This window comes from Piliocolobus tephrosceles, chromosome 14, assembly GCF_002776525.5.
Source record: "Piliocolobus tephrosceles isolate RC106 chromosome 14, ASM277652v3, whole genome shotgun sequence".
NCBI lineage: Eukaryota > Metazoa > Chordata > Mammalia > Primates > Cercopithecidae > Piliocolobus > Piliocolobus tephrosceles.
In genome coordinates, this window is record NC_045447.1 from 2,684,647 (window position 1) to 2,708,733 (window position 24,087).

At 59.8% G+C, this 24,087-nt stretch overlaps 1 protein-coding gene and 1 long non-coding RNA gene across 7 annotated transcripts in view; both read right to left on the reverse strand.

Moving 5' to 3' along the window:
• The window catches only part of KCNT1 (potassium sodium-activated channel subfamily T member 1), a 98,907-nt gene that overhangs the window by 73,036 nt on the left and 1,784 nt on the right, over window positions 1-24,087 (reverse strand). For 3 of the 6 annotated variants that reach the window (XM_023227730.2, XM_023227728.1, XM_023227734.1), the window contains exon 2: window positions 13,784-13,927. The exons of 1 other annotated variant lie outside the window; for it this stretch is intronic. In XM_023227730.2, the coding sequence (XP_023083498.1) occupies window positions 13,784-13,927 (144 nt within the window). Of the gene's footprint in view, window positions 1-13,783; window positions 13,928-24,087 lie in introns of those variants that run through there. 2 more of the 6 variants (XM_023227733.1, XM_023227732.1) reach the window with 1 other exon arrangement.
• On the reverse strand, window positions 509-8,099 carry LOC111553115. The gene is made up of 3 exons (XR_002734820.1): window positions 7,899-8,099; window positions 1,014-1,391; window positions 509-779 (listed from the first exon to the last, which is right to left on the reverse strand). It is a non-coding gene; the product is annotated as an uncharacterized LOC111553115 (long non-coding RNA).

Below are 24,087 nucleotides of genomic sequence, written 5' to 3' on the forward strand. Positions count from 1 at the left end.
AGTGACACCCTTCCCGGCTAGGTCCCTCCTCCCACTGCTCTGTCCTTGCTTGCGCCGCTCATCTCCTTCTTCAGCGACTCTGAGCCTCTGCCTCCCTCCCTTAGGAATCTGTGATGATCTTGGCTCACCCAGATCATGCACTGTAATTACCCATCTTCAAGGCCCTCCACTTAATCACATCTGCTAATCCCCCTCGCCGCATGTGGTCCCCCTCACCACACGTGGTAACGTAGTCACGGGTTTCTGGGATCAGGACATGGACATCTTCAGGCGAGCATTATTTGGCCACCACACATGGCAGGTCCGCGGAACTCCATGGCTCCGCACCTGATGCTCTGAATGGGGAGTCAGGGAACGCCTCTCCTTGTCACCACTAGAGGTTGCAATTCAACACTGCTTTACTGTGAAAATCTGTCATTAAAGAGAAAGGATCGAGGGTGTTTCCAGCAGGAATTATATTTGGGGGTACACAGCTCCCATGGATGAAGGGCCAGCACAGGGCAGAGGAGAATGTGGGTAATGCTGATGGAGGGAGGAAGAGAAAAAGGCGGCCAGTACCTCCCAGGCCCCAGCGGAAGGATGGACTTGGGCGTGGGCCTTCAGAGGGGGCCAGGAGCCACAGAGGAGGCACTGGGTGCTCGCAAAGCCACAGGCCACCTTGAGGTGACCTGGGGAAGTTCCTGCCCAGTGGTGGGGTTGGGCTGGCCCCAGCAGGTCCAGTGGGCCATCTTTGACACGGGCAACCAGGATCCGAGGCCACACGCAGACACCAAGGGCACCTGCAACATTTTCGAGCCTCCATCAAGTAAGCTCTTCTAACGGTCCTGCAGACCCAACTTCCACTTTGCAAAAAATACTGGAGGCAGAAGAACAAGCTGAACCACCCACAGAGAGGCCACTGGACACGTGCAGATGGTGAAACCTTCTGCAGGACGAGAGGCCTGGTGTACGTGCTACCTCTGTTGCGTAACGAACCACCACCAGCCTGGAAGCTTACAGCAGCACCCACTTACCACTTCTCAGTTCTGCAGGGTAGAAGTCAGCGCACAGCTGAGCTTGGTTTTCTGCCGAGGGTCCCATGAGGCTGAGATCCAGGCATCCGCAGGGCTGGGCCCGCATCTGGAGCTCAGCGGGAATCTGCCCCCAGGCTCATTCCTGCCATCTGCAGAATCCCCTCCTGCACTTGTGGGACAGAGGACCCCCTTTCTTGCTGGCTGCCAGCAGAAGGTTGTTCTCAGCTCCCGAGGGCCGCCTCCTTCCTTGGTGTATGCCCTCATCTCTAAAGCAAGCACGGATGTGTTCAGTTCCCTGCTGCCTCCAGTCACTTCACCTCTTCCACTGCCAGCCAGAGGAAATGCTGCTTTCAGAGGGCACGTGTGAGTAGACGCAGCCTACTCGGAAAATCGCCCTTTGATTAATTCAAATTCAACGGATCAGCAAACTTAATTATATCTCCTGTGTATACCTGTCTCCCCATTCCTCCTTCGTATAAGGAGGGGTCTTAGTCCTGTTGAATTAGGACCCGACCGAATGACCTCATTTCACCTTAATTGCTTCTAAAGAACCAATTTCCAAATACAGTCATATTCTGAGGTACCATGGGTTGCAGCTTTGATATATAAATCTTGGGGGACACAATTCAATCCCGAACACCACGTCACGTGACAATCCTGGTGCGATGTCTCAGATTCACAATCCCGGGGGTAGGGTGGGAAATCCTGGGGGACCCGCCTGGTGGGAGCTGCTCCAGATTAAAAAGGGGTTTATGAATCATCATAACCAGACCTGACACAACATTCCTGGATTGAACACACCAGCTGGTGAGGACATGCCAGGGCCGCTGGGGAGATGTCTCTCCAAGATGGACTTGGACTGCCCCTCTCCCAGGACCCCTGCCCGGCCCTCTCCCCTTCCCAGCCCGTGGCTGTGGCCCTCGCTCTCCGGCCCCCGGCACTCTGCCCCTCTGTGGGCGTGGTCTTGGCCTCCCTGAGTTGTGGGGAGACGCCTCCCCCTTCCTTTTCCCCTGGCACAGGGCGTGAGTCTTGGGAGACCTAATTAGGGCCTTGTGAAATCTGGGCTTCCCAGGCAGGCCGTGGGTGGCTGCTACATCCTCAGTGAGGCTATGGGGGTCTCACTTCCCAAGGAGGGGCCTGGGGGTGGCTTGGCCGCTGGCTGTTTTCTGCCCCACATAGACACCAGGTGAGTCTGCCCCGATGTTCTCCCTCCAAACAACGATGGGATTTCCCGGTGTCAGGATGTCCTGGGGCTGCCATAACAAAGGACCACAGCGGGGGGCTTGAAGCAACAGTTCTGGAGGCCAGCGTTGGACATCAGTGTCCCTGGGCTGGAGTCCAGTGTCACAAGGCTGCGCTTCCTTGGGGAGGCCCTAGGGAAGGTCCTTTCTGCCTCCTCCTTCTGGGAACTCCAGGCACCCCTTGGCAGTGGCCGCATCACTCCGGTCTCTGCCCCCACCTTCCCACGGCCATCTCCTTCCGCCTGTGTTCATCTTTTTCTTTTCTGAGTTTTCTTAAGGCAAGCTTGTTTTTGTAGTAAAATATGCATAACACAAACATTACCATTTTAACCCGCTTTGCCGCCCTCCTTTAAGGATCTCGTGACTGCGTTTTGGGCCAGGATGGCCTCCCTCCTGCAACATCTTTCCCTCACTGGCCTCTTTCGAGCCCGCACAGCAGGTCCCAAGCCCCCACAGCTGTGGCTCCTGGGTGGTGGCAGGGAGGCTGCTGCCCACCAACCCCTCTTCCTCCCCAGACCCCTATCGCCCAGGCGGTTCCTCCTGCCAGAGCTGGGCTCCCAGGCGGGTGGGACAGGGCCTCTTTTCCAGCATTTCTGCTTTCCAGCATATATTCCATCAACTTAGGACACGCCCAGGCACATCGCCCAGTAAAAAGACGGGGCTGTGTTGGAAACAGACTCCGTCCGTCTGGACCTGGCTGAGGGTCCCAAACCCAGCAAGAGCAGCCACAGCCCCACGTGGGAACCTCCTTAGTGGCCCCTGGGGCCCCCCTGGCTTTAGTGCTGCCCCAGAGTGACCCCTGCACCCAGTGTCCGGGGCTCAATACCGTAAACTGAGTGCCCCAAACTACAGAGATCTCCTCTCCGTTCTGGAGACCAGAGTCCAAAATCCTGGTGCCGGCAGGTCCACCCTCCCCCGCAGGCGTAGGGGGTCCTCCGCCATCTCCAGCTCCTGGTGGTCCTGGGCTCGCGGCAGCGTCACTCTGACCTCTGCGTCTGTCCCTGCGTGGCTTCTCTGTGTCTCTAGGTTTGTTCCTTCTCCTCCTATAAGGACACCAGTCAGTGGATCTGGACCCACCCTCAGTCCCAAATGGCCTCACCTTGAGATCCTCAATTAATCACATCTACAAAGACGCAGTTTCTACATAAGCCACATTCTGGGGTTCTGGGAGGACAGGAATCTTTCGGAGGCCCTGTTCAAACACGACAGGGGGCCTGGAGTACTCTCCACAGACCCTCCTCCTGAGGGGCCCCCAGGCAGCTGTGCGGCCCTCGACAGGCCCCGCCCTTCTTAGGACTCCATTTTCCTGTCTCTGCAGGGAGGGGGTTGGGCCATTGAGCCACCAAGGGATCCTGGGCTGGGTTTGTCATGTGTCCACCACATGACCCCCATGCAGCTGCCTCCTGGGAGGGGCAGGGACAGTCCCCCCGATCCTGATTACCCTCAGGATCACACATGGGAGCCCAGGGGTGCCCCCTCTCATGGGGGGATGGCCCTGTCCAATCTGTTGTCTGCTGGAGGGAAGGTTCAGGGTCATCCTTGAAGCCAGGGATGGGGGTCCCATCTGTGCCTGCAGGAGCCCAGGCTCTGGCTGGGCAGAGGAAGCTCCAATCCAGATGGGTGGCCGGGACCTGCAGGTCGGGCCTCTCAGGGCAGCCCAGCCCGGTGCAGGGAGCCTCATACTCTCTCTTCTCAGCCCAGCCGACCCGGCAGGAGCTAGGGATCCCGATGAAATACACGACACACCTGGTGAGGTTTCAATGTCAGATGAAAAATAATCGTCTTCAGTGTAAGCACGCCCCTGATATTGGATGGGATACACTTCCACTGGACTGTTTATCTGACAGTCATATTTAACCCGGCATCCTGTGTTTGTATTTGCTGAATCTGGTGCCTACGGCAGACACTCAACTCGACCTCTGTTGTATGACTGAATGAATGAATGACTGCATACGTGGAGGAAGGAACAGGCAGACCGGCCACGCCCCTTACCGAGCACCAGCCTGCCTGGATCCTGCAGGCGAGGACCTGGTTCTCCAGCCCCCACAAGGCTGTGCCTGCCCCTGTTGGCCTGTGCTTCCCTGGGCGCTGCCTTCACTCTTGTTTGAGGATCGGGGGCTCAGGATGGGAGTGCACGCGGGGCCTGTTGTCTCTACCGGCCCACGGCTGCCCCCACCTGTGCAGATGGTACCCCTTGAACCACCCCCAGCCTGGCCTCCGGGGATGAAGAGCACCCCTCCCATAGGGAGGACACGAAGTTGAGGCCCCTGGAGGCCTGGCCCCGAGGCTTCCCTGGACTTCGCGGCCCTTGGTGCCCTCCCCCCGTGCCTCTTGAGCCTCTGAGCCTGGATCCCACAGTCAGCTCTTATTCAGGGGCCCACGATGGACAAAATCTCAGAGGGGAAAGCAGGAGCGCTGGGGGGAGGGCTTGGAGCTTCCCGGGGCCCCTTAGGAAAACCTGCAGAGAAAGAGACAGGCTCAGCGCGAAGGTGGCAGGGATACCTGGGCCTCCCCAGCCCACAGCACCCTCAGGAGAGCAGACGCTGGTCTGGGACAGGGCTGCCCTGAGCCATGGCTCTCAGACTGGATGGAGGAGGGGGTGTCTAAGGACATGAGGCACTTGTGCTGGGCCGGGGACAGCCAGACGCCAGGCCTGTAAGCCCCGAGGGGTGGCCCGGCACTGAAGGCCATGATGCCCTGATGGACTTGCCGGACTGGCAGGATCATCAGTAACAAGGTCCCTGGGACAGGGCACTTCCCAGGACAGCCCTAGATGCTCCAGACACCCATCAGGAGAGCCAGGGACCCTTCCTACTGACAGGGCTCTGAGGCCTGCTGGAGGCAGCAGGCCCCGTGTAGACACAGACATGCAGCAGACCTGCGGGCACGGGGCGGTCGGTCGCACAGGCACAAAATGCCCCTTCGGGAGCCGCACGCTCACGTGGTGCACAAGAACGTCCTGCCAGGGAGCAGCAGCCTCTCTGCCCCGCCTGCCACCCTGCAGAGCCCAGCCTCGGGCAATGGCAGTGGATGCCGTCGCCGGCCCCGTTCATGCCGGCGGTGCTCCGTGCTGACCCCAAGATGGACGATACCTCCTAGAACAGGATGCAGGACAATTTCTAGGTACAGCTGGAACTCCTGACACCCCACCAACGCTTTTGCTTTTCCGACCTGGTGGAGGGGTGACAGGTCACGGGACAGCTCACCCACCCTGCCAGGCCTCTGCGGTGCTGCCCTGCAGGCAAGCTCTGCAGTCCTCAGCTTCCTGCGCTCTGCAAGTGCACCGCCTTGGAGAGCCACGCCCGTCACTGAGTGCTGGGGAGGCACAAGCAGCGTGGCCTCGGCCTTCACTCACACAGTGGCCCGAGGCTAGCGGGGGACAGCAGGGAAGGACCTGACCAGCGCTGGGGAGGAGAGGGAAGCTGCACGCAGGAGGCTGTCTCCAGGGACCTGGCAGATGCCCTTGAAGTTTAAGGAATTTGAAATGAAAGTGCAACTTAACACCCGGGAGGGTTTCCCACGAAGTCTTTTGCAGCGTCCCCTTCTTTCCCTCCAAGCCTGCTCCAGACTGACTTGCGCCCCCTCACCATCCCCTTGTTGAAGCCCCCACCCCTGAGCGGACGGTATTTAGAGACAGGTCCTTCGGGAGGCGATTAGGCTTAGACGAGGTCATGAGAGTGGGGCCTCGGGATGGGATCAGTGCCCCATAAGAGAGCAGAGAGCCTGCGTTCTCCGCCCCAAGGGCGCAGCGAGAAGATGTTATATGCAAGCCTGGGACCTGCTCTCACCGGGAGCCCTGTCTGCCGGCCGGCACCTTGGTCCTGGACTTCCAGCCTCCAGAACTGAGAAATAAATCTCTATTGCTGAGGCAGCCGGGTCTGTGGTGCTTTTCCATAGCAGCTGGGAAGACTGAGACGAGGCGTAAACACACTTACACCCATTCCCTTTCAGCTGGACGCGCCGGATGATGCAAACGGAACATTGGAGGGAGCGCACTGGGAATTACAACCTGAAGCCTAAACGGATGGCGGCTTCCTGACGCGGAGGATGCCAGCCCCCTCCCACTGGGCATCTGTGTTCTGTTTTACACCAATTCGGGAGGAATTTCATTTTGTGTCACGCCGCACATGAGTCCCTGGGACATGGGCTTGGTGACGAAGCCGTGTGCCCCGTTGTGCCAGCCCCAGGGGTGGGATAAGGGATGCAGCCCCCCGGGGACGTGGGATTTGCCCTCTCAAGGGTCTCCCTGGATATTCCTGGGCTATGGTTGGAGGAGTCAGAGTCCCCCGCTTAAGTCATAAAGATGCAAAGGCACTGTCCGACTTGCTGCCTTGTTCCTGAGGACTGAGCCAGCCCTGGGCCCAGGGGTATCACAGAACCTCCTCCACGCCTCCGCAGGCAGGTGATGCCCACAAGACACGGCTGGAGGCGACCCAAGCCCCTGGAACCCACGGTCGGAGGGAGGGACAGGGCTAGGAGGAAGGTGCAGCCCACCCCAGGAGCCACAGTCTCCACAGCAGAGGCGTCACCTTCCCCCACCCTGACTCAGGCCCACCTTCCAGGACCCTGCTTCCTGGTAGGGAGCCCAGGGGACAAGGGTGAGCAGGCCTGGCCTCCAGCCCTGTCCACAGTCGAGTGGGGGGACACAGGCAAACCAACCCTGAGCTGGAAAGGGACTGGAAACATGACAGGCATTTCCCTCATTCAGGACACCGTAAAGCACGTGGAACCTGCCAGAACTCTTGGAAACCATCCCCAGCTTTTCCTGCTCCAATAAACCAGACCTTGACTCAATCATGCAGGTGGCAGACCAAGGGGGTCCAGGAAAGACAGACGGGCGGCCCCCCGGCTCTGGGAATGGCTCCTGGTATGCGCATGGCCGGCACCCTCCCCCGGCCAGGAGACCCCAGCCTTCCTGGGCCCCACCGGCCTGGCCAAGGCTGTTTCTCAGGCCGGCCGTGTCCTCCCAAGCCTGTGGGTGTTTACTCTGGAAAGGGCCCCAGGACGAAAAGGGCCAGGGACAGGACTGGGATCCCACCGGGCCCTTCCCTGCCCTATCAGTACGCCTGCACACAGCAGGATGGCCCTGGACAGAATGTTAGATATAACCTCCTCCACTCCGCCACCCTGGAGGCTGAGCAGGCTGGCGTTTCCCTGAGCTCAGCAGCTCTGGGCAGGAGGCACGCCAGGGGGCTGGTGCTGGAGCCGGTGCTGGAGCGGAGTGGCTTTGAGACTGGGGCCGGCCCAGCAGCTCAGGCCCAGAGTGTTTTGGGCCACTTCAGCCACTTCTGGGGGTCCCCCAGTCCAGGGGTCACGCTTCCCAAACCCAGCTCCAGGCCTCTCCCACCGCAGCCCTCACCCTGCATGGCTCCCTGACTCCTCCTCGAACCTTCACTGCCCCTAAACCACCACTGCCCCCTGGGCTCGGCCTTGTGTCCCCCATGCCCCACCCTCCCCTTTGGATCAGGCCTGGCCACACCCTTCCTCCTGACTGTTCTCCTCTGTTTCAAAGCTCCAGCTACACCTGAGTCTGTTACATGGGGACCTGGGGCCCTAAGGCAGGCACAGCCCAGACCCAGCTTCCCCAGAGCACCCCCGAAGGAAAGCTGACCTATGCCCCAGGTCCTGCCCAGGCCACTCATACCTTCACGCAGAAACTTTGGGCTCAGTGCCCTTCAGGGAGCTGGGTCTGGCTCCGGGGCCCAGATATGCCTTCTCAGCTCAAGGTCTCCGAGTGGCCTTCAGAGAGCAGGCGGGGGTCGGGGTGCAGGCAGGACCCCCGCCCCTGGCCCCCGGAGAAGCGGAGCAAAGCTCCCTCCGGAGAAAGGCTGACAGGGCCTCCTGCTTCTTCAGCAGGGGCTGGGCTGGTGGGTGAGGGCAGGATGATAGGGGTGGGGAGGGGACAGAAAGAGATGATGGAGCCGGGAGGGCTGGGCAGCAGGAGGGCACTTACGCAATCCCAGGTTCTTTGCAGGAGGATGATTCTAGGAGGCCCTCAGCACACCCAGCCACCCGGGGCTCAGGCACTTCCCCGACCAGCTGGGAAATTGTTCAGTTATTAAGGATGACAGATGAGTGCTGGGAGGGCGGGGCTGTTCCTAGAGACATCCTCACCTCAACTGCTTCTGCTTGGAGGCCTGGTGGGGCCTTCACCCTGTGAGAGGAGCCTCTCTTTGTCTCCAACCACCCTGTCCCTGTGGGGCAGCCGGATTCACTGTGGGGTAGGGTCGGGTGAATGGAAGGGGTGCATCCAGCAGGGCCAGGGCTGCCCCCTCCTTCTGCACCCATCCCTGCTCCTGTGAGGCCACCGCCGGGTCCCTGCTGGACCTGCCTGGCTGGTCCACAGTTGCTGCCTGTGGGGCCGGCAGGGGCCCATCCTCCACGCAGGCCTGCTGCCCCGTGTTCCCAGCAATGCCGGGCCCTGTTTGTGGTCCACTTCTCAGCTTGTTGTGTGAAAAAATATTTGGTGTTGCTCAACTCCAGAGAACCAAGTCAAGTTCCGTTCTCTGTTGTCCGAGGAGCTAAGGAAACAGCCTGGTCAGGCCCCTCTGGGGCAGTGTTCTGACCCTGGGAGGCCTGCACTCAGGCTGGCCTTTCTGCGGCAAGGGGGCTGCTCCCTTCCCAGGTGACCCTGGTGCCTGGGCCCCACAGTGAGGGGTGCTGGGCTCAGCCTGGGGTGGCCCAGGGAGCCAAGGCAGTGGCCCTGGCCATGCACAGGGACGAAGCTTCCTCTTGCCTGCTGGGAGCCTCAGCCAGTGGGCAGGGCCTTCCTGACACCTCTCATGTCCTGCCTGGCCTGTGCTTAGTGCCTGGGAGTGTCGGCGACCCCGATGTCGCCTCCAGTGGTGGCTTCAGTGGCCCTGGTGGGCTGGGTCCTGGTGCAGCATGGCGGGGGGGCAGCGTCTGTCCCACCCCTCCCCACTGGGACTCCTTGTCTGGAATCTGCCCCTTTGGAGATGGGCCTGTGGTGTGACGGCCCCAAGTGTCCCCAAAGCATGCGTCCCCCGACATACACAGCATCTTCCCGAGCCTCAGTGCAGGGCAGGATGGAAGCTGCACCTCCACCGCCACAGACCGGGGTCTGCACAAGATGCCCCGGGCCCAGCTCGGGGGCACCGCCAGGATCCAAGCCCTCAGGCAGCCCCTGTCCCGCTGGCTCCTCAAGCTGCCCTTTGGGGGCTGTTAACCCCTCTTCAGAAGAAGAGCCCAAGTCTGTGTCCTCCAAGGGCCATGATGCTCACTTAGGCTTCTGGGATACTCTCAAGAGCTGGCTCTGGCTGGGAGGGCCAGGGCCTCCATTAGCTGCCCCCAGGCTCCCAGGCAGAGGGGCAGCGAGACTCTCAGCGTGGCTCAAGGGGCTCAAGAGCCCGGGCCCAGGTGGACTGAGGCTGAATGCCGCTCCCCGGGAGCACCCAAGACACCGTCTGGTAGGCAGTGGTGAGGGTCTACCCAGGACCTCATCAGTGAGCTCCCAACTCTGCCCACTTCCCCCACCGGGCGGTACCAACAGACTGGGTCATCCCCCCTGGGGGCGGCCTGCCCAGCAGTACAGCCTCCTCTGCCCACGTGGCCAGCCAGGCTCTTCCCTGCCCAAGGCCACAGGCAATGGAGGCTGTGGTGACTCACTGCCAGAGGCTCTACTCCCCAGGCGAACAGGAAGCCCAAGTCCTGCCCGCCCACCTGCTCGCTCACAGCCTGCCAGGGGTTGGCAGCAGCACCCGCTCCCCTCACAGAGCCTGCCCCGGGGTGGAAACAGGGAGGGCGTGAGGGGTGCCGGTCTGTGCTGAGCCCCCACATTGCACCTGCCCTGTGCTGGTAGTTGGGTCTCCCTGCACCCCCAGCCTCTTCCTCGGTGCAGAGAGAGGCCAAGCGGCACTTCCACCTTACCCAGACCTGAGACACCCCCGTGGCAAAGGCCACACCACGATGGTTCCTCAGGGGCCCGGGCGGAATCTCTGCTGCCATGTCTGGGCATACCAGCCCTTCCATCCGCAGCCCAGGACCCCATCCCAGCGTCCCCTCCCCTCCACCTAAGGGCTCTCTTGCCCAGAGCTGGCAGGCAGGTCTTGCTGGGCTCAGCCCTCCCAGGCCTGGGCCCCCATGGCCTCCAGACCCCCACCTGCGCTCTGTCCTGCATTCAGATAAGCACGTCCTCCCACCTCACACAGCCCCTGTGAGTCACTGCAGTACACATGAAGGGGGTCCCACCAGGCCAGGCAGACGACCCCCCTGTCTCCACTCCAGGAGGGGGAAGGCACAGGCACTGGGGATGCGGAGAAAGATGATGAGAGATGGGGTGGGTTCTAATGGCAGGTAGAGCCATCAGATCCCACCTGAAGCACCCGGAAGGGTCCTCCAAGCGGCCGAACCCCTCCTCCCGGTCAGCTTGGGTTTTTCCACAGAGCCAGGGGCCGGGGTCCCCACGTGTGTGTCCTTATGGAGAGGGGAGGGCTTGGGTGACCTCAGGACCCTTGACAGCATCCTGATTTCCCTCATTGCTGCCCACCCATTCCAGCACCGGGGGTCATGAGAGAGGCCAGGCCAGACTCACCCAACCCTGCCATGGAGGCCGAAGCAGGCACCTTTGGGCAAACAAGGTTTGAGAGAAGAAAAACCCTTCAGGCCGGGCTCCCTGAGCTGCCTTCGAGAGGAGAGGCCCCAGGCTGCTGCTGAGACCAAGGAGCTACCATTCCTGGGTGGGGGAAGTGGGGGCTCCTCAGGCTCCCAGGCCTCTAGGGTACCCTCTCCTACATCCAGTTGAGGCAGTTTCTCAGGAAGGCCTGAGTCCATGTGAGGAATGAGTTCAGCTGTGCAGGGGGCAGCTGGCGAGTTGGCAGGTGACTCAGGCAGGAGCCCCCAACTCACTTGCCCCTGAGTCCCCAGAAGGCTGCCCACTCCTGTACTGTGCCCAGTCAGCCTCACCAGCCCCCGCAGCCTCCACGGGGAGCCGGACAGAGCTGCCGGGAACTGGGCTGGAGACCAGCCGACCAGCAGACCCCCACCTTCCGGATCTCGTGCTGTCCAAGGCCACCATCTCTACCAGGGCCAGGTTTCCTCTCAGGGATGAGAAGTGGGAACTACTCTCAGAAGGAAGCTAAGTCCCCTCCTTGTCCCGTGCTATAGACACCAACACCAAAGAGCCAGGTCCCCTCCCCTCCTGTCGTATAGACCGAACACCACAGGGCCAGGTCCCCTCCCCTCCCATCCTATAGACACCAACACCACAGGGCCAGGTCCCCTCCCCTCCCATCCTATAGACCGAACACCACAGGGCCAGGTCCTCTCCCCTCCTGTCGTATAGACACCAACACCACAGGGCCAGGTCCCCTCCCCTCCTGTCGTATAGACTGAACACCACAGGGCCAGGTCCCCTCCCCTCCTGTCGTATAGACCGAACACCACAGGGCCAGGTCCTCTCCCCTCCTGTCGTATAGACTGAACACCACAGGGCCAGGTCCCCTCCCCTCCTGTCGTATAGACTGAACACCACAGGGCCAGGTCCCCTCCCCTCCCATCCTACAGACCGAACACCACAGGGCCAGGTCCCCTCCCCTCCCATCCTACAGACCGAACACCACAGGGCCAGGTCCCTTCCCCTCCTGTCCTATAGACGCCAACACCAGAGGGCGTGGTCCCCTCCCTCCTGTGCTATAGACACCAACACCACAGGGCCAGGTCCCCTCCTGTCCTTCACACACGAGGAAAGGTATGCAGCACAGCATCTCTGAGGCCATCTTGAGGGACAGCGCCACAGGACAGGTACGGTGACCACATAGCCCTGATGCTCTACACCCCTGGCCACTCTCCCTCCAGTAGAAACTTACTGTATACTTCATTTCCAACCAGAGAGAGCAGGGCACTTGTGGGGTGGCACAGATGCCCTGTACCCCATGGGCCTTTCCTGGAGAGGACCCACAGCAAAGCACCAGCTAGCACATCCACAGCCACACACATCCGGCGGTCCACCCCCTAACACCATTGGCACACAACCCATGCAGCCACTGGGCATAGCACGCCAAGGCCACTGGAATGCAAATCGGTGGCTGCCAGGGGCTGGGGGATAAGGGAGCATTTGGGGAGTGAGTCCCAGCGGTAAGCAGCTTCCTTCTAGGCTATACAAATGTTCCCGAATTACAGCGGTGAGGGTGGCACAATGTGTACTAAATGTCAGTAATGGTAAATTCTGTTTTATGTATTTTACCACGATTTAAAAAAACCACACCCAGGATCAGGGACTCATTGTGATATCCCACGCCAGCTTCTCCTCTCCCAGGAATGGGGATGGTTCTCTCTAGGCAGATAGCAAAAACCTCTGCTGTCCACTTCTGAACACTCAGGAATACAGCATTACAATTAGATCAACCACAGCCACAGGCGTTATTGAGTCATCTGGGAGCCCCAGGCACCATTAGGGGGATGGACACCACTTCCTGCCCAGTGTCGTAAGGATCTTCCAGGGCTGCTGTTTTCAAGAATTAGCCAAGTCCCAGCTGAGCAGGCACCTGAGGGGCTGGTGCTGGCTTAGAAAAATGTTGAGTCCACGGATTCGGCCTAGGGAAGCTTTGTGTGGCTCCTAGGGGGCAGGACAGCCTCCCAGCCACTCATGCCACCGTGGGACCAGCCTGGCTGGTGTGTGCTAACCTGAATAACTGCGTTGTTGGAGGACACTATGGATTTGCTAGCTAAGCCCAGGGCTGGGTGGTGACGGAGTCCTGGAGACAGTGACAGCGCCAACCCTGCCATACCCGCTGGAAGGGGAGCGGTTCCTGACCTGAAGCCCCCGCGGGCTCCAGCCCCACGTGCGTCCTCAGAGCACTCGCCTTCGCTTGCAGGCAAAAAAGCGCCTCCCCGGAGCCTGGCAGAGCTAAAGTGCTGGGTGTTTACCCAAGACAGCTATTTGGGGAAAAGGAGGAGAGAAAAGCAACATTTCTTCCAGCTTCCTGCCAGCCCCCTCGGCGGATGAATTATTCCCATGGGCTCATCCTGTTGGTCCCTAACTGAAAGACACAATCCATTTTGCCTTTTTAGCCCAGGAGATATTGAGGGGACAGGGACACTGTGACTCAGAATAAGTGACCAGGTCATGAACCTGAAGGACACGCTCCCTCATTGAATAATTAATCAAGGACCGCTGCCTGAGCCTGGAGGACGCCAGCCCTCAGCCAGGCTGCAGACTCCGCCACCCGGACGCTTCCGGCCCTGGCTTGTCCCCAAAACAGCAAAACTGGGGTGCTGGGGGCTGGGAGCAGACACCGGAAGGCCAGGCCGCCCTCCGCCTCCGCGCCCCAAGTCGTGCTCTGGAAGTCTCCGCAGCTCCGAGCATCCCGCGCCCTCCTCCAGACCCCCTCCCGAGAAGATGCTCCCCCCTGCCCCCACCCCCTCCGAAACTTCTGTGTCCCCAGAAGCCGGAAAAAGTTGAAGGGCGCGGGGGGCTGCGGGGGCGCGCGGGACCGGCCTTCAGCACCGCGGACAGCTCCGGGCATGCGGCCGCCCCGGGACTGCGACCCCGGCCCCCCGCCCTGCCCCTACCTGTCGTCGTTCTGGAAGGACGGGTCTCCCAGCAGCAGGTCCCGGAAGCGGTAACGCGGCGGCAAGGGCAGCACCTCCGAGTCCAGGTCGCTCATCTTGAAGCCGGCGGTGTCCAGGAGCGCGCCGTCCCCCGCGCAGGGCCGCCTGCGGGCACACGCCAGCACCCCTCAGCCCGCGCCGGGCACCCTCGCGGACGCGTGCAGCCCCCGGCCCGCCAGGCCCGGCCCGCGCAGCGCAGCCCGCGGCCACCGCGACCCACCGGGCGGGCGGCCGGGTGGGGGCGGGCCTGGCGGCACCTGCGGGCGGGGGCGCGCGGGACCGGCTGCGCCGGGCTGGGGCTAGGGCGGGGGCTGCGCAGGGGCAGGGGGCGGGGCTCCCTCCAAAGCGGCCCTGGGGCCTGGCAGGAGGTAAGGGGGACGGGAGCTGTCATGGCCAGCTCAGGGACAGGCGCGCAGCACTCCTCCCTGATTCCCCAGGAGCCGGCATGGAGGCCCTCCCCCTGCCCTGAAGCCCCGCCAGACTCCTGCAAGCCCTCCCAGCTCCCCTCCCTGTCCCCAGGGACTTTGCCAAGGCCTGCTGCTCAACCTTCCTTCAGGGTCCGGAACACCCATCCCAGCCCCCGAGACCACCGTTTATGACCCTCAGGCTGTTGAGGGGTGAGGATGGAGGGACCAGAAGACACCCTTGTTTGCAGCGTCCCCAGGCGGAGCAGCTCAGCTCAGGTCAGAACCCTGCGGGGGCTGCCAGGCCCTCTGGGTCCTAAGCTGCACTGCCACTGTCAGCAGGTGAGGGATCAAAGGGACACAGAGAACTGGCAGTGCGGGGTAGGGGCATTGTGGCACACTGGGTAGAGTGGGAGGATTTCTGGTGGTCTGCAGTTCTCGGGGGCCCAGGCAGGTATCTTCCAGGGGTCTTGCACCTTTCCTGTCCCCATGTCCCCCACTGAAGTGAGTTTTGGCTGCTCCAGGAGAAGCAGGAACTGAGGGGCAGGGAGCTCCTTACCTGGCCCAGGCCCACCCTTGTTCAAGGCTTTGAGGTCAGCAGGAGAGCAGAGGGGGATGGAGGGGACTGGCTCCCCCACAGGCACAGGCAGGAGGCTCTGATCACACACAGCTCCCCGTGCTGTGCCCATAGGCCCCGCACAGAGGCCACTCACCTGGAACACCAGGTCCAGGGACGCTACAAAATTCTCTTCTCTCTCCTCAAGTCAGGACGGGCGGGCACATTCCTTGAACCCCCACCAAGTGCCTCTCCTGGGCCCCCTAACCCTCAGACGAGCAAGAGGCAAGGAGCTATGTGCACCCCAGGCCGAAGCTGCAGGCAGCAGGTGTGTGCCCCAAACCCTGCTCCTTGTTCTGAGGTCACAGGTTCAATCCCCAGGATCTGGCAGCGTTTGAAAAATAACATTTTCCTAATTGCATCAGCGTAGCTGCATGTTTTTCCTTAGTCACAAGCTGGCTGGGCCATGGGGAGGTGCAAGCAGGCAGGGGAACCACGTGGCCAGGGGTCGGGGCTGTATTTTCTTGGTTTTGTGCCTTCCTTACTGAAAGCCCCTTTCAATGGTAAAACCCCGAGAGACTGCCGGCACCTCAGGCGTGGATGCCTCTTCCCGCACCACCCCGTCTGTCTTTTGAGCGGCTCTGGTTCCTCCTCCTGGCCTCAAGACCCAGTCTCAGCAAGGCCCATGGACAAGCTCAGGGGATGGGACCTTGGCTTGCTTCAGGGGTCACCGGGGGAAGGAAGTGCACCAGGAGTCCAGAGACCTGCCTCACCCTTGCTCCCCAGATGTGGCCTGGGGAGGGTGACAAGGACAAGCTGCCCTTCCTCCCTCGGGGAGCTGCTTTGACACTTGAGTGAGCACACGGCCATGAGCAGGTGTCCCGCAGGCCTCCTGGCATCCTGCCTTGTTCCCCTCACAGAGCCAGAAATCTTGGAAATACTTGGCTGTTGTGTTGGCCGAGGGCCGGGGCTACAGGGTCTCTGGGAAATGTGCCCATCGCAGGCGGACAGCGGCAGAGCAGCTGCTCCCCATGTCCTTGGGGTCTGGTTGAGACTTTTCCCAAGCAAGAAGGCCTACATCGGCCAGCTTTTTTGGGCACCGGGGGATAGGGGAGTGTTGGGGGGTCCAGTCCCTGCCGAAGCTGGTTCAGGTGGAACTGGAACACAACCCTGGCATAGCCAGATACGGGGACCCTGGGGCCCACCTCGAGATTCTGCATCCCCTCTTCTCTTGCGCTCTTCTCCCTGTGTGACCCAAGGGCCCGGAAATCTAGGACCCCCAAGACCACATCCATAATCTTTTATTTTGAGTGACGGCTGTGCCAAATAATTGCCAATTTCCATAAGAATTCTGTGCTTTGGTGGCTTAAGGAAGGTGTCCCTCTCCTCAGCCCTTACACCACTCTCTGGACAAGGTGTGGAGCTCAACCTGTGGGACTCACACACCCCCTGGAACCAGGGCTGAGGTGACAGGACAGAGCACCCCCCCCCAGGCAAGGCCGGGGCAGCCCAGGGGCTCAGAGCACCCCTTATTCCTCTTGGGGACTCTCTGGGCTGTCAGTACACACCCTGCAGGTCCAGGGAGTGGCGAGAGTCCTGCTGGCATGAGCACAACTCAGTCCTGGCCCATCAGTCCTGGCTGGGCAGCTCCCGGCTGGGCACTTCACCTCCCTGAGCCTGTTTGCTCATGTGTGAAGGGAGATACTGATGCCCGTTCCCTTATAGGACGACTGTGAAGATGTAACCAGACAGCACGTCTGAGGCACTCGGAACAGGGCCTGCACGTGAGTGCTTCAGCTACAGCAGGTGTAGCGTGGCCAGCAGTTTGGCTGAGCTCTCATGGACAAAGGCTATGACCCAGGATGGCCAGTGCCCAGTGTGCCCCCTCTGCTCAGCCGAGGCCCATCAGGGAGCTCAGGCTTGGGACACTGACTTTTGGAATCCATCTGGAGAGGCCAAGAATGAGCAAAGCAGTCCACACCCGGGCACGGCAACAGGAAGTCCCCGCCAGCTGTCTGGTGCGTAGTCACGTGCACTGACCCCGACGACCCCGTCAGAGGGGAGCCCGGCAGCTGCGCTCAGTGCCAGCTGCCATGGACTGAGAGCCAGCTGCACGCCAGGCACCCTGGCAAGCCAGGTGGTGGCATGGAATCCCGAGAACAATTCTCAGAAGCCAGAACAGTCTCCATGCCTAGTGCCTGGCAAGAACAAGTGGCTCCCAGAGCCCAAGGAGCATCACTGAGGTCCCGGCAGAGACGCCGGGGTGGGGGCCAGCTCCAGGTTCACCTTGGGCTGTGCTACCTTTGGGCAGCTGAGGGCTCTTCTGATAGCCGGGAGTGCCTGCTTCTCACTCCCCCTGCATCTGTCCCCAGTGGCCATGGAGCCAGGGCTGTCTGACAAACTGCTTAAAAACAAGCTTCTCCCACCAAAGGCCCTGGGCATTCCTGTTCCAGTTGGGAATGCGAGGCTGCCCGTGCCACCTTAATGGAGGCCTTATCTGTGCACTGCTGCGAGAAAAAGGATACAAGGAGGGAGTCATGAAGGGGGCTTGTTTGGAACTGGCATGATTATTTACGGGAAAACCCAAGAGGAATCAGCTGAAAACCTACTACAGCAAATACAGAACCCAGTACAGCAACCAACCCAGGACCCCACGGACAGCAAGAGCAGAGAGCCACCAGAAGAAAGCCCCGCTCACAGCAGGTGCAGGAGCTCTGAACCCGGGCTCCACCCTGCCCCAAACCCACAGGGGCACACGGCGTTCCCAAGAGATGGATTGGAAGCTGTCACTGGCGGGAGACGGAGGTCTTCCTCCCAACGGTCCAACAGTCCCTTCTCTAAACACACGGGCAAAGGGCATCACCGCCAATCAAGAGCGCATCACTATTTTCTCAGAATTTGATGAATTGTTTCAAAAATTAATCCTGAAGAATAGACGTGCAAGAACAGGCACGGCGGTTGTGAGGAGGAACAGAGAGGGCCCTCGTCTTCTGCTGCCAGCACCAATGTCCAGCCACAGCAGCTGACACTCTGCAGTCTGGCTCAAGAAAAGACAGAGCGGTGAGACGCAGCAGAATACCTTGACAGGCTGAAGCCCACGTTGGAATCCAGGCTTAAGAAAGGAGGCAGGTGCACTCATTGGTCCTATGGTATTGGGATAAGTGCAGCTCCAAATGTCCTGACTCAAATTATGGCTGCAAATATCAGGAGGAGTGATATCCTCCCCATTGTGCTGATGGAGAAATGGAGGCTGGAGAACTTCAGAAACAAACTTGACCTTGTTCCTTATTTATCCTTGTTTATCACTTGTCCCCTTGCCTCAGGAGGGCCAGTGCTTGAACCCAATACCTGGCTCCAGCCTACGCTATCCAAGTGCCTTCCGTTGGATAAAATAAGATTAGACCCCACGCTACAGCCCCAAACCAAGAACAAGATAGAAAGAAAATACAGGGAAAAGTGTTTAGAGCTGAGAAGACCTTTTATTTAATATCCAAAACCTATAAAACATCTATTGCAAGAGGAATAGATTTATAAATGCTTCTACATCTGAACAAAAACTCTGCTATTTAACAAAAGACATCACTGGCAAAAGGAAAGAACAAGCGACCAACAGGAAGAACATATTTGCAACAGTATAATCATCAGAACACAGCCCTGTGCCTACAGGATCCGTGGAAAGGAAAACAATCTAGCAGAAAACATGGCCGGGTGCGGCGGCTCAAGTCTGTCATCCCAGCACTTTGGGAGGCCAAGGTGGGTGGATCAGCTGAGGTCAGGCGTTCCAACTTGGAACCTCTACCTGGGGACATCCTTGATCTGTGTCCAAGGAGGCCCAGGCATGGATTTCCATCACGGTCTCATGTATGAAGGTGAACAAGCAGCAGCTGACAGCTACAGCCAACACTGCTCTGTGAAGGCACGGGTCTCTGTGAGCCCGTGTAAGCCCGTGTGGATGCAACGCTACACACACAGAATGACATTGAACGAACCCCATTTAAAAACTAAACACGACCTCTTTCCACAGAACCCTAAAGAGGAGGTGGGTTTCTCGGGGCACCCAGCTTGTAGGTGATCTAGAGACTGTCCCCACACACTGGCAGCCACAGTGCTGGGGGCAGGGTGGGGTTCTAGGGCAGTGTCTCACCCATTGTACCTTGCAAAGTGAATATATCATGCACGATGTGTGTTTTGACAAACGGAACAGCTAAGGGCTAAAGACATCCTCCCCCAAAGTCCAGCATCACCAGGCCCTTATTTCTGCCCTGGCTGGGGCTCAGAAAGAAGCAAGGAGCCTGCCTCTCAGGATTAGCGTAGGAAGTCCTGGATAAAATATCCTTCCCCGCAAATACTCCTTTTAACATTGCTTGTGGCCCAGCATGGTGCCTCACCCCTATAATTCCAGCACGAGGTGGGCAGATCACTTGAGCCCAGGAGTTCATGACCAGCCTGGGCAACATGGCAAAAACCTACCCTACAGAAAAGTTATCTGGGCATGGTGCCTGTAGTCCCGGCTACTCAGGAGGCTGAAGTGGGAGGATCACTTGAGCCCACGAGGTTGAGGCTGCAGTGAGCCATGACTGCGCCACTGCACTCCAGCCTGGGTGACAAAGCTAGACTGTCTCTCAAAAAACAACAACAAAAAAAGATTGTGACTGTCTTTGGCTAAGGGAATGAGGTTTCTCTCCTAAAATACATTCTTGTTCACACTCAGTTCAAAATTTCCAGGAGCTGGGCGAACCATGTTTGACAGAGACGTCAGGAAGAAGGGAGATGAGCACATGTAAGCATGTAAATAGGCACACGCATGCTGACGTGTGAATGAGCATGTACGTGCATGCAGAGGTATGTGTGTGAATATGTGCATGCCTGTGTGGATGGGTTTGCATGCATGCACAATGTGCACGTATGCATACATGTACGTGGGCATGTGTATGCATGTGCACATATGGACATACGTGTGCATGAGCATGGATCTGTGTGCATGTGCCTGCATGTGCGTGGGCATCCCTACCCAGCATTCAGGAGAGTCCCCCGGGCAGGCATAGCATCACCGTGGTGGGGGCGTTTGAGTGCTGGGCTTAGTGCCCAGCAAGTGCAAAGCTGCAGAACCTCTGCTGACCATGGCAGAAATACTCAATGCTTCCTTTGCACAACGATTAAGAAGTCAGAGCTGCTCAAGATGCCCAGGCAGCTGGGCAGGCAAGTGTCCTGGGTGACATCTCTCTTTAGGGGAGGGGCTTCTTGCCCATGTGAGGGTGGCTGCTCAGCGCCATCTCCTGAGATGCTTTAAGATCCAAAGTGAAAGCTCAGAACACGTGGATGAGCCGAAATCAAGCTGTAGATTTATCCAGACAGACTTCAGAGCAGCTTTCTCCCAGCCCAGAGGGAAGACGGGAAGGCCAGCAGCACAGTGGACACAGGGGCCCCCGGCGAGGCTGTGGGGGCCATCACCCCTGGACCCGTGCCCGAGATTGTCGGGGGAAGCAGAAGCCTGGGGTTGGGTCAGACGCCAGGTGAGCTCTTCTGCTGTCCCCGCCCCCTGCAGCAGGCAGCAGTGTGCTGGTCACTCAGCGGCAGATGGCAAGTCCATCTCAGGGTCCTGGGTGCCTGGGACCCTTGGCTGGTCCTTCCCACAGGCCACACCCTGTTCTCCAGCTGTATCAGCCCACAGCCCCTGACCCTGGCCACGCTGCGGCTGCTGGGAGGTGCTTGGTGACTGCACACGTCAGCTGTCAGTACCCTTGAGCTGAGCTGGCTGCTGGGGGTAATGGTCATCCTAGCAAGGAGCACAGCCTGGAGCTGGCAGGGGACCCTTGGGGACAGCCCTGCTAGGATGGACAGCCTGAGGGTGGGGAGGCCATGGTGGAGGCTGCACCTAGAGGAGAAACCGCCCCTCTCCCACAGCTGTGGGAGGCACCACCATGCCCCTGCTCATTCCCCCAGAGAACTGTGCCAGGTCCCTGTGCCGGCCACGCTGAGCAGCTGAGGGCTGGCATGGCCCGCAGGAGTGCACTGGGCCTTATCTAGTCTTAATTTTGTTTTTATTTTTAAAAATTTTTATTATCTTTTATTTTTTGTAGAGACAACGGTCTTGCTATGTTGCCCAGGTTGGTCTCGAACTCCTGGCCTCAAACGATCCTCCCGCCTTAGCCTCCAAAAGCACTGAGATGGCAGGCATGACCCACCGTGCCTGGCCTTGGGCCTCTCCAGAAACTGAGGCAGAAGTGGGGCTTCCATTTCCTCAGCACCAATGAACTCTGGGAGGGCTGGGCTGCTTTAGGAAGGCTGAGGCACAGGGCCCTTGCTCCATCTAGGGTCCCATACCCTGAGCTGCCATCATGCTCAGAAAATGACCAACTCACTGGCACTCCCAATACCTGCCCCAGCCCCAGCCCCCTCCCTCAATGTGGCTGGAGTCAGGGAAATCCACCTGAAAGCCACTGTGTGTGGTGGTCTGAGCCCCGGCTGTCCGTCACAGCTTGGGTCTGCCCTAGGCAAAAGCACTATTGGTACCTGTGAAGCACAAGGACCCACTCCTGGCCCCAGGAGGGGGTCACAGGCAGATGGAAGCCCCCTTTGCCCCTCTGGTGCAGTGCCCCAGAGTGGCTACAAAGGAGAGGCCTGTGTGCCTTTCCTGGGCACTAAGGGGCCAGCTGTGTCTCAGCCTCCGAGGCCTGAGCGCTGCCTGGCAGGACACAGACAGGTGCCCCAGGGGGACGGTGCCAAGCAGGAGACAGTGGCAGCTGGCATACGCCACACCCCAGCACTGTTGCGAGCGAGAGCCAGTCCCACCCCTGGGGGCCGTGGGCCACGTGGCAAACATTAACACCGCGGGAATCTTTCGACCGGGCAATTCCACTTTTAAGAATCCATCTCAGGGAAGTAACTAGACAAAAGCTTAGCTCTGATGTGTCAACACAGGCTGGTGCGTGACAAGGAAAAGATGAACTGGCCGGTGTGCAAGCTCCCGACGCCAACACAGCTTTGTAACACAGCTCAACGCAACCTCGTAAGGTCCATGCTAGCTCAACAGCACGCCAACACAGCTTTGTGTCCGTGCTGTCGACACGGGCTCAACACAACCTTATAAGGTCCATGCTAATACTCCCATTCTACAGACGAGGAAACTGAGGCCCAGAGAGGTGAAGTGACTAGCCAGAGCTGACACAGCTACTGCATCTCGGTGCTGGGATGGACCAACCTCACAGACACAGCTCCCAGAGGCTCTTCCAGGCCCTCTCCTCCTTCCAGGGCGCCTGCCCTGTGCCAATCCAGACCCTGGTCTTGCAATGCCCTCCATCTCCTGATGCCCCCACCTCTGCTCCAGTGAGGCTACCCTCCTCTCCCATCTCCTCACCCTCCACCCCTGATCTAGGGAGCAGTTGGAGGCCCCCTCTCGAGGAGGGCCTTCCCAGGGACCTACCCCAGGAAGCTCATGGCCTCTGCCCTGCCACTGTCCCCTGCAAACCTTTTACACTTGCCAGTTACTAGTACTGGTCTCATCTTCCTGGGCCAATCGCAGCCTGGTCTCAGTTCCAGCCCCGCTGGCTCACTTCCAAGTTCCACAGGTGGAAGCGGGTCTGGGTGAACGTAGGTGGCCTTACCCACACACACAGCTGGGAGAGATCCCAAGACACCTTTGAAAGATGCCCATTTAACCAGGCCTTGGCACCCAGCCACCTGGCATGGGCATGCCAAGTCCAGCTGCCTTTCCCCAGACTCATGACTGGTGACTTCCAGGTCACACAAGCGGGCTGACGGGCCCCACACATCCTCCTCCAGCTCTCACACACGTGCCCAGGGTGTGCGTGCCTGGCTCACGGCGCGCCCAGGTTCACAGGCACACACAGCACTTGTGTTTGGGTACACGATACCCGTTCAGTACCCCTCACCCATGCAGGGCTGGGACACACTTGGATAAACTTTCCTGTTGCAGAGAAACCTGGGATTGTTTGTGGGAGACACAGAAGTGCCACCCCTCCCAGGGCTGGTGGCACTGGGGGCAAAGCCTGCAAGCTGGCATCCCTGGGAAGCAGGACACAAAGCCTCAGGGGAGAGCCTGAGATGCCCCCCAACACCCTCTGAGGGCATGAGACGGCCCCACAGCAAGGTCCCGCTGCTGCCACGCCAGGCTCATCCCAAGCAATTTTCTGTATTATAATCTAGAGCTCCCCATGCGGTGGGTGAACCAGACCAGCACACTTGGAGGCTGCCGGGTGCAAGGACACAGGCCACACACAGGCCAGCCACAGGAACAGAAGCAGAGACCCTTGTGGGGACCCTGCCCGCTCCCTTCTCACTCACCTCTGTAGCCTCCTGAGCTGCTACTGTGGCCACTCCAGGGCCACAGTAGACCCGAGTTCCCTGTGGCCCGAGCCGTCCCTCCTGCCGGCCAGTGCTGGGCGGTACCTTGGATCTTCAAACCTTTCCCATGGGCCCTGAGCTACTTCCTGCTGCTGAAGGCACTGCTCCCTAATATGGGCCTGGAAGGCCGGCCACGACCTTGGGCCAGGCATTTACCCTGGCAGGATACCAGGGCCCGATCCCCTCAGGGCCTAGAGGGTCTCAGGCCCACCCTGGAGCAGGGCTGCTGGGAACTGGTATTTCCAGGAAAGGCCTGGCCAGGGCTATGATGCAAAGTGTGCTGGGCAGGGGGTGGGCACTTGCCAGCTCTGGGGCCACCAGGGCCACCGGCCACTCCCTCTCCTATAACAGCTGTCATCCCTAGGGCCTGTGGGGAGACAGCTGAGGCCCTGAGACTCCATGGTATGGGGGTGGGAGCAGGGCGCCTGGGGGCCAGAAAGGGGGCCAGAGGCCGGAAAAGATCCCTGCCACCTGGAGGGCCAGGAGCTTCCCTCTGGAGCCCCACCTTCCAGCCTGGCGGCCTTGGGGCTGACTCTGGGACGCCACTAGCATGGAGCTGGGGCACTGGTGTGGGGTGGGGTGTCCCAGCACCTCCTGCCCTCTCTGAACCACAGCACCAAGGCTGGCATCCTCCAGCAGCTAGGAAAGACAGAGGCCTGCTCAAGGCCTGGCACCAAGGCCAATGGACTCCACGGCCCGGGTTCTGACCACGCTGCTGCCTGGCGCCCTCCTCCCCGCGTGAGAGCTGGTGTGGAAACCTGCCCCGTCGAGCTCCCCCACCACCAGGCAGCACAAATGTTCTTTTTTCTGCAGCTGAAGCCACCTGCCTGGGCCGCAAGCCTTGGCCTCACCTGGAGCTTAGCTCCCCTCCGAGCCCAGCCAAGCCCAGGTCCTGCTCCCTCCCCAAGCCTGACTCTCCCTGGAAGGCTCTCACCTGGCCC